Below are 10,223 nucleotides of genomic sequence, written 5' to 3'. Positions count from 1 at the left end.
CAGCAGGAAAACAAGGATGCCTACTAATTAACGATTAATATAATTAAAACTGCAGGCCCCTCAGCTAGCTAGAACTGATGGGAGTACTTCAACACCTACACAGTGTCTTGTGGCCTGACCAAGGAATCGTGCAGAGGGACCACCCAGGATGGGGGGGCAAATGGCTGTGCTGTCGGGGGGGAGGCTAGAGTCGATGTTAACACTTTCCTCAGTGCAGCCTCCTCAGGTTTGGACTCAGGGTTGAATTTAAGAGTGATTCAGACATTATTGAATAAACTGGCCACAGCTGAGGAGAGGGGTGTGCTGACGCTTTTGGTGCTGTATGGGAAGTCTCTCAGGTACCTATAGGGTTGTCTTGACCATCTGCTCAGAGTAATTCACATGATGTAGTTTGGGATGAGGAAAGAGTCTTCCCTTAAGTCAAACTGACCAGAATCTTTTAATTCCTATGATCACCATATATTTTTGCTTGATGAGGTCCTTGCTGTTACAGAAATACCATCTCCAATGACTTCCTCCGTCTCTCCAGCTCTCTCTGAGGAACGGGCCAGTTCGTAGCATAATACTTTTCTTTGACAGGTCTGAGATTTGTGAAACGAATACATTTTGTGGCGTGTGGCATGTAGCAGAGAAACGATAATCCACAAAGCCCCACAGAACATCCCTCTGTGCTACAGTGGGCTGCAGTTGCAGAGATGTCGCGTCTTCTCCTTTGCTGGATAAAGCCACCCTTTATAATCTATCCTAAGTTGATTGGGAAAGCACAAAGAAATGGGTAATTCTTTCATATATATTTTTTTTTTCAAGGAATAGCTCTCTCTACAAAGCCTAACGTTATCTCAGCCAACTTCAATTCGGCTACAAAAGCTCAGCCTTTTCTCTTCTTCCTTCACTACCAGCAAAATACATTTGTGAGTTCTTGACTCTTCCTTGAACCGCAGTATTTATTGTCCTGCTCTGCTTTCCCCCAGGCCAGAATGCATTTCAGTGGCAATTGAACATTTTTTTTCCTATAATTTTCAGTGCATTTGGGGCAGTTGTAGAGCGTGCATTGCTGAGATAAGTAAAAAGCATTTGGTTTTGTTGTCCTTAACAGCATCATTTGAGGCATCACCTTCCTAGCTGTGAAGGGTGCCTTAAATGTTTGCTGATAGCTTTTCGTGTTGATGATTCTGGATGATCTGTGCAGTAGGACAGAGGCTCTTCTTACAGGGTTAAACTCCCCATCTTCACACCAGGAGGGGAGACAGCCATCGGCGTTTTGATGGAGGAGCTCGGAAGGAAACCGAGTTGGTACCTAAGGCTGAGGAGGAAAGCTGTGCCGTGGCAGGGAGCCAGCTCGTGGGGACGGGGACGGTGCCGTGCGTTTCGAGGGTGCGTGACTCACTTCGGGGCGATTCTATAAAATGTCTCCTGAGCAATTCATCTGGCAGGCTCAGAGCTCGTCTCCTGGCTGGGAAGCAAGCAAGCCCCTTATAAGTCATCTGTTAGTGTCTCCAAAAAGCCTTGTAATCCCTATTGCCAAGCAGCTTTTGTCAGAGAAATAACATGAAATGCAGGAAGCGAGGGAAAATAATTGTGTCTGGAGGTTTGACGATCACTCCTTGTGGGGAATTCATGGACACGTTTCAGTTTGCCGTGTATAATCTAGTCTAGCTTCTCTCACTGTGTCCATCACAAGGGTCTCTTGGCAGTAACCAATTCTAATCTCCTAAGATTTTGTTAAGAGCTTCTCAAAAGGAAAAAAAAAAAAAAATATTCCAGCTCCTTGGCTAGGTCTCCTGTTAGGTTTAACTTCCAACCAGACAGACAGTGTGCATGAGCTCCTCACAGCAGCGCTCACCTTGCTCAGGGTCCGTATCTTGGATAGGGCAGCTCTGCCACGTGTCCTCAGAAGTGCAGCCTGGTGGGGCGTAAGTTGGATCGGTCTTGGCCTCAAAGGTCTCCCTGGGTCCTCACACCCAAAAAAAACCTAAGCTTTTGCTGATTTTTCAGGGCAGTGCTGCTCAGCCACTGCCTTTCCCATCCATCAGCCACCGTGGAAACCCTCCCCTGATCCCTCCTCACCTCGTGTCCCGATTATGCCGCATCCTTTCCAACAGCCTTGCCTTGCTTGTAGCCGTGCAGGGCACACATGTGCAGGTTATTCTCCTGACCTGTTGCTTTGATCGTATCGCCTGGCTCTTTTGCATCCCTCTATGGGCTCCGCTTTTCTCTATCATCAAACCTAAGCTGCAGGTTTTCCTTTTTCTCAGCCCTCCCAGCTCATCTTATCTCACTTTCTGTCTCTGCTTTGGTTAGGCGGTGTCACCCAGTTCTGGGGTTTCTAAATAAGCTCCTTCATGGTTCTTTCCATATGGTCCTTAAGCTAACAGGGGCTTTTCTGAAACATCTGTCCCCGGGGGCTCGTGCCTTAAAGCCCTTCCTCTCTGGTCCCGCAGGTGGTTTAAGGACAGTGGTCCTGCACTCAGCTGAGGGCTGAGGATGACCAAAGTCCGTAGGGCGGAAAAGTGGCCCTTCACAAGTGTGTGACTGGGAGGATGTGGGGTCTACGAATGCCCAATAAAACAACGTGTGGGTGAAATCAGCAGATAGACTGATCAGACAAATAAATCCTCGGGAGAGCAGTAATTTCTCGCCTTTCCACACTTGAGCAAATGAGGCGGGTTGTGCACGAGCTGTGGTGTGTCTGCACTGGGACCCTAAGACAGCTAATGTGTTCCAGTTAATCGGGAAGAAGATTTAGTCTTTTCTTTGTCAAAAGAAGAGGAGGGGCATAGGAAGGAAAGGGGAAAGAAATAGGATAATGCTCTTCCAGTTACTCCTGTCTGTTTGGAAATGGTTTAACTTGGGGGTGTTTAGTACCGTGTGTGTTTGAAAGGGCACTGCAGAGCTCGAGACCTGGAGGAGGAAAGAATGGTTTATCCGTGATTCAGCACTGATTTGCTTTCACTAAGCCAACAAAACCAAACCCAAGCCGTACGGTACACATCCAGTCTGGATACGGAGGCTTGATTTGGTGTTTGGGCTTTGCCAAACATGGGGATAAAGCCCAACTCTGACTCCGGATCCATCTTTTGGCGTCTGTGTTAGCATGAACCTGGATGGGGTCTGCCCATTCCTACCCGTCCAGCGCAGATCTCATCACTGTACGTGGCTCTCGGCTATTTTGGTGGAATGAGATTGCATACATGGACAGAAAAGGGCTGGCAGAAGCTTTGTAGGGGGATAGCGGTTGCTGCCTGGGCTCCAGCACTCCGTCTCCATCCACCCACTGCCGGGACACATGCTGTGCCCTGCCAGCACCGGCGGTCCTGTCCTCGCCTGCACCAACGTGAGTGGGGAGCACCGTGGGGGCACACACACTGGTTATCCGTACCTGCTTTTTCAGGAGTATTAATGGGGGCAGGATGTGTGTGGCAGACTGATAATATGCTTCTGACAGTCAAGGACTAGCACCTCCGCAACAGCTTGTGTTTGTATCACACTTGTATGAATAAGCTGTTTTAAAAGGGTCTGAAATTGCATTATTTCAGTTAGTCTGATTTGTATCACTAAATAATGCAGCTGATACTGCTGAAACTTGATTTCTTCATTGACCTGGGTTTCTTTTATTCATTTCATCATGATGATGGATCTTCTGTTCATTTTATCCTGCAGGTTAACCCTTACCTGGAGGGTACAAGTTACCTTAGGGTTTTCTCAGACACGTCAGGAGGTGATGGGTCAGCACAGAGCAGGACCCTGCCCTCGCTAGCAGTCCTCACACACTGCCTACAGGGAGAAGGTTTGCATCCCGTGTTTCAGCCCAAATCAAGGTCAGGCTCTGCTCCCCGAATTCAGTGATGCGGGAGAGGATGCGCACTGTCAGCACAGTGCGGTGCGTGCTCCAGATGTGCAGTGCGGAGGCTGGGGCAGGAGCTGCACTTCCATGGGGCAGTCCCAGAGCATTTAGTCTCCCGAAGCATTCCCACCGGGCTTTAAGGTCTGAATCCAGCAATCGCTTCCCTTCGGTTGCCGTGCAGCCCCTCACAGAACACATTTGCCAACGGTCAGGCAGCCAGCAGCAGTTCTCTGCATTCTGCTTAGGAGACTTCTTAGGTTTCTTGGAGACCTTTTGGAAAACTGATGTTGCTGAGGAGCCACCAGAACCACCTACCAGCTAGGACAAGACTCTGAGCTGCTCTTCTTGAAGCCTCTGTCCTTGGCTACCACCAAATACTAGTTCAGATAGGCCCTAGGGCTTGTGTCTAGGCTGCCTCCTTACAAAAGATGGCCTTGAAGGTCTGATGGCATTTTCCATCTGTCACTATCATGATCCGAGACAGGAGCTGTCTCAGGCAATTTTTGCCTGATAGCATCACAGTTCCTGTTCATAGCTGCATCCCGCTCAGACACCAGCCTATCTCTGTAGCTGCTTCCACCCCTGAGGGTTTATTTACAGAAACGGCACAGCACTGGCTTTTGAAGGAGGTCCACGCTGTGAGAATGGCTCTGAGAAGGAAGGTATTGGGTTTCAGGACTGCTCTTTGCTCTTCTCTTTTAATTGCTGTCTCTTTCCATAAAATGTTGCAGTTAATAGTTATGGTGATTGGTGTAGCCAATTTGAAAAATAATTACTGCCTGCTTCAAGATTATCTTTCCTCCTAATTAAAATCCCGGACCTCACATATTAAAGGTGCGCTGTTGACACAGCATCCCGTGCGCACCCAGACAACCTCATTTGGATTTACAGAATTAATTAGGTTTTATTTCCATCCCCAGCTGTTCTCTTCTGCACCAGGAATGTGGTCACTGTCGCAGTTGGCCAGTGGTGGGGGAGGTAAGAGGGAGATCTTCCTGCACAGCTCCCACACTCCCATCACAAACCAGTCACTAAAAAGTATTCCCCAGACCTCACTGGGGGATTCCTTACCTTCACTGTCCAGGAAACAAATTGCAAGTGCTGTGGTACAGCCTATGTTATGGTTTGGGCATTATAGATTGCGTATGTCACCTGTGTGGGTGGGCTGGGACAGGCTGGAGTCCATCACCCCCTCCCAAAGCTGCACCCGGCAGCGAGAATTTATGATGCTGTAGGAGTGAGGTTTGTCGTCCTTCTCATTTTCCTCATGTTGTGCCTGCAGTAGAAGGAAATACGGCCAGAAGAGACAGGTTTTTAATTTTTATTATAAGAAACTGGATTGTCTTAGTTCCCTACCCTGATATTATTGAGTGAGTGCTCACTAGCTGCCTGTGCCACGGTGGACACACTGGCTTGGTTTTGGTAGGGCTGCTTTTGGGTAGTGGTTTGCACACGCTTGTTGGTCTTGGTAGGGTTGTTTGTGTGTGCTGGGTTGCAGAGGATGGTGTGTTTCTGTAGGGTCTGTGCTTGACCCAGGTCATTTTTGTCATCATTAATATGCTTAAAACATTCCTGATCACGTGGATGTCTTGCACCCTTGTGCAAGGGTCACGTTACCAAGGTCATTTTACACTTTTTACAGATTCTCAACAAAACTCAAAAGTTAAAATTTTGGTCAGGCGAGGAGGTCAGAGGTATCTTTCTGTGTTCCAGATGGCAAATTGATAAATGAGAGTTTTAAGGCTAAAGCAGCTGCAGGACAAACCCAGTTGGTTGTGTCTGCCCCCAAAACCTGTCAAGTCATGATGGGACTTGACAGCTCCTCCGAGGTAGATTCCCTGCTGCATGAGGGATGTCCTAATTCACAGTGTTAAATGGTAGCGATAATCTCCCATTTCTCTCTGCATGCCAGGGGTCTAATGTGCTTACCCATAAACTCGTCAAGGAGGCTGGTTTATGGCTACCTGTGCGAGAAGATTGCCTTGGCACCTCAGCGAGCCTTTCTGTCCCCATAGCACAATCCCTAGGGCTGGGCAAGCCCAGAAAATGCTGATTCTGTGCCCCTGAGTTGCTGGTTCTCACCAGTTTTTCCCCAGTTTCCCACTCCTCTTTTGTGCTTGATTCTGAGGAGATGAGTCAGGCATGGAGGACCTCCCCAGAACAACTTATTTGTCCTTTGCTAAAGCTGCAGGTGCTTGCATACCCTTGGGTATGGGACCCCAATAAAGCCTGCTGTGCCCTTCCTGCACACACCAAGGTGGTCAGTCTGATTCCACAATTTGATTCACCAGAAAAGTCAATTTTTTCTCTTATCTGGCTGAGAACAAGCAAGTACATTTTGTGCCTTGGTTGCTAAATTTTAATGGCCTTCATGAAAAGCTAATTTGCAGGATTAAGGCTCAGCTCTCCCAAGAGTTCCTGCTGTTTGACTGCCAGACCCTCAGGAGCCAAGTGGAAAGTGCAAATAAGGAGCAAGACACTTCCCGTGGCTCCTCATGCGACGGTGGGACCCGGCTCAGGATCCCAAACCTCTGGGTGAGAGCACAGAAATGCTACGTGCTCCCTCATGCTTTTTATCCAGAGCATTACCAGTCACTCTCCCGAACTCTGAAATATCTATTAAAAATAATCCGAGGGCTTGAACAGGCTGTGAGATGTCGGGATGCTCTGCCTGCCCCATCCCTGCCTGCTGTGGGACAGCACCGGCACCAGACATGCTGGGGGAGAAGGAACTGCCCCCAAGGGGGAGATCTTCTACCTCCCCCAGACCTTTTTCTTTCTGAATTTGCTTCTCTGACAGTGTCATTCTGCTGAGCAAACCAGATAAATCGCCTGTGCAATAAATACTGGAAACGTCTTCTTACAGGATGTTGATGCCGCAATAACTTTTATCGGCAGCTCAAAATACAACCGCTGATACCATTTCTGCTCGTGCATCACTGCAGGGTTCCTCCTTCCCCTCTTCTTTTTGTCATCCCTCATAAAAACTAACGTGCTTTTCAGCGGCGAGCACTGCTGACCTCCGTGTCGCTTATTATATATTGCAATATGCCATATTGTGTATCTCATGGACTGATGATGCAGCGTGCGGTGATGTATTTTGGTCCAGGATCGCAGTAGCGGTTGCTGGGTGTAAGGGGAAGGCAGCAGCGGGGTTTAGCTCTTCCAGCCTGGTGACCCTTTATTCCCAGGCAAATGTTTTTACAGCCCTGTTGTGTTTACTGTCAGAGTAAAAATCTTCATTCATCAATGAAAATCGTCAGCTTGTGTGTGTAAGAGTGTCTGCTTCGAGGGGTTGCTGGAGTCTACTTGACATGTGGATGGTTTGGTCTGAGGTATTGATCTCCGAGGTTGATTGGAAGATAATTGTAGGCTGAAGTACTGAAGGCCACCGTTGCAAGCAATTTGTTTCTCATAAAGGATTGCCGAGGCATGAGATGCTTCAATGCCATAGCAACAAGTGTGATGTAACCGCCAGACAGAGAGCAGAAGGGATGCTTATTCATGAAGCAATCCCTAGAGAGGCTTTTTCTTGGCATGGAGAACTCTTCTGCTAGTCAGAAACCTCTCACTTTGAATCACCAATATATCTCAGTCAGAGGCTGCAGAGAGAAAATGTGCAAGACATGAGCTTCGTCGAGGAGGGGAATAACACACTTTACTCTCCCTTTGCAGGTACTGGCTAACGAACAAGGTGCACATCAAGCGACCCACCACTGGCCTCCTCATGTACACCTTAGCCACTCGCTTCTGCAACCAGATCTATCTCTATGGCTTCTGGCCCTTTCCCCTGGATCAGAACCAGAATCCAGTCAAGTACCACTACTACGACAGCCTGAAGTACGGCTACACCTCGCAGGCCAGCCCGCACACCATGCCCTTGGAGTTCAAAGCCTTAAAGACGCTGCACCAGCAGGGAGCCTTGAAGCTGACTGTGGGGGAGTGCGATGGGGCCACGTAGGGTGGTCCCCATCTGCGTTCCTACACAGCCACGGGAGGAAGGGGAGGGGGCGGAAAGGACGAGTGGTGCCTGGTGGGGTTGGTTGTCTTTGTTCATGCGCAGAACAGCGACACAAATATATATACGTGGTACCTATATATATTGACCTGAGTATTATAACTGTTTGGTGTTCACCAAGGAAGGGGCAGGAGAGATGCGGGAGCATCTGGCGTGACTGGCCTGGGCAAGACCCCTTGCCATGGGCTTGCTGGGCTCGGAAGGGCGTTCGACCTACGTCCGAAAGGTGTGAAGGTGGCCTTGGTTTTTGAGGGTATGTTAGGTGATGGGTAAACGTTAAGCCATTTGTCGTGACTGGTCCGAGGTTGGTAGTTAGTTTGTTTGGCCAAGGACGCCAGCGCTCTGCAGCAAGGCATGTTCTTGGCCCCGTGCTCGTGGCGGGGAGGGGAAGGGGCAGGGAGCGGGGTGGGCAGGGAAGGTTTGTTGGCGGCTCTCACAGCCGAGGGACTGCCCGCAGCACTGAGCAGGACCTGTCTCCTGCCCAGCAGAATCACGCACAGATCCATCAGAAACATGGACCGTTGGGCTGAGCGCAGCCTTCAGAGAGGGGAGGGAGAAGCCTCCCGAGCAGCAGCTTTATCTCCAGGAGGTGGTGGGGAGCTGTGCCAAGCCGGTTCCGGTGACATTTGCTCGGTGAGGGCCTCCAGAGAATGGGCGCATTGGCACTGAGCCAGGTGGCGGGTGACGAGGTTGCTGAGAATGTGTTTTCTCTTCCTTTCCTAAGGAGCAATTTAGAAAGGAGCAAAGATGCTGGAAGGTGGCAGGAAGGAGGTTTGCTGCTGCAAACCGGCACCATTAGTATTAAGTGTCTTACTGTGCAACAGTCAAAGACACTCAACATCTGTCAGGGCTAGTGAAAACCATACGTACATCTAGCTCTTAATTCCCAAATGCTACCTGCTAAGCAGCCAGCCTTCTTTCCCCCTCCAAAAATAACTGCTGAAATATTGGTGACAGGCCTAAGACCCAGCCAAGCAGAAAGGCTGCGGGACTTCAAGGGACTTTGTCAAGTCTAAGTAATTCATTTTCGCTTTCTCTGCAAAGAGCCAGCATACAGCGCTGCATTCCTGAAGTCCCCCGCTCTGTCCTTTCTTTCAAGCTCTGGTTAGCTCTTACTCTGAAGAGTTAAACAGGACGTCAGATGGGTTTTGGTGGGATGCTTTCCTAGTGATGGATGTCAATGAAATCATATTTTCCTTTTTTTTTTTTTCAGAGAAAACTCAAAATCTAAATAACTTTTGTAACCACACTTGCTTTTCTCTAAGTTTTGGGCGTTTTGAGGGAAGCAACTAGATTGGTGTGATTAGCCTGTTTAATTTTCTGCTTCTGTAGCCCACTCTATTCGTCTCCTAATTAGCACTCAGTGACAAAATGTGGGTGAGTCCGGGGTTCAGTGAGTGCACTTTGGGTTTAATTTGCAGGAGAGCAAATAACACTACCCAGGCCAGCCTCGGACACGCGCTGCAATGCTGTCACGGCTGGGTATCATCACCTTTGTGCCTCCTCCTGCTGCTGTGGTTTTTAAGTTAAAGACTGTACAGTTTATGGCTGAAATACTTGACGTTATCTCTTTAAAAACTGAGTGCTTCAGGTGGTTAAAGGAAGAGCTCACTTTCATGTTTTGGGATGTACTGTACCCACAGGAGCCTGCTAATTAGTGTCAGATGAAGATGCCGAAGATTAAGGTATAAGCAACCTTATAGTGGATAAATGTGGGCTAATCTGCCACGGAGCAGATGTTTCTTTCCAACTCCAGAAATGTATTTCTTTTGTGTAATTTTTTTTAAACCTGGTGTTTTTTTGGTTTTTTTTTTGCTTGAGTTTAGTTGCACAAAAAAGCTAAACCTGGCTGTGAACCACAGCTTACGCTGCTGGGGTTTCCTGAGGTAGGAGGAGACAGTAAAATTGCGAGATGGAAGGATTCTGCAATCCCGAGGAGCTTCCTTTGATTCAGGAGTGGTTGTTAAAGCCAGATAACTCCCTGGTCTGTCCCGGGTACAGAGGAGGGACAGGCTAGGGATGAAGCCGCAGTGACTGCTAAAGCCAGCTGATGTATTGAGGGGCCTGGGCCACGGTACTGATTGCTGTTAGCAAACCTTCTTTTTAAATAAAAATACAAGAAATGAGATAAATACGCAGGGGGTTTAGTTTTTATTTACTTTCATTTACTAGAAGGAGGAGGGTGAGACCATTAATTAGCCTTGCCGATTAAATGGGGAGACCCCGTAAGCTTTTTTGCCAGCGAAGGAGAGGGGAAGGCTGGCTTAGCTGCCCGTCTGGGGGGGTGTCGGTGCTCTGCCAAGGAGACATCAGAAGCTGCCACCATGTCCTCACCGTGCCTACAGAGATTACTGAGCTGGA

At 48.6% G+C, this 10,223-nt stretch overlaps 1 protein-coding gene across 1 annotated transcript in view; it reads left to right on the top strand.

The window, feature by feature from the left end:
• The window catches only part of ST8SIA2 (ST8 alpha-N-acetyl-neuraminide alpha-2,8-sialyltransferase 2), a gene marked incomplete at its 5' end in the record, with an annotated part of 24,156 nt that extends 15,860 nt beyond the window's left edge, over positions 1 to 8,296 (top strand). Inside the window, 1 exon segment of the mRNA XM_010159654.1 lies at positions 7,520 to 8,296. Within this exon segment, the coding sequence (XP_010157956.1) occupies positions 7,520 to 7,805 (286 nt within the window).
• Between the last annotated feature and the right edge of the window lie 1,927 nt (positions 8,297 to 10,223).

Source organism: Eurypyga helias, unplaced genomic scaffold (assembly GCF_000690775.1).
Source record: "Eurypyga helias isolate BGI_N326 unplaced genomic scaffold, ASM69077v1 scaffold10549, whole genome shotgun sequence".
Classification (NCBI taxonomy): domain Eukaryota; kingdom Metazoa; phylum Chordata; class Aves; order Eurypygiformes; family Eurypygidae; genus Eurypyga; species Eurypyga helias.
The sequence above is the reverse complement of the archived record's forward strand: the minus strand, read 5'-3'. Positions and strand labels throughout refer to the sequence as shown.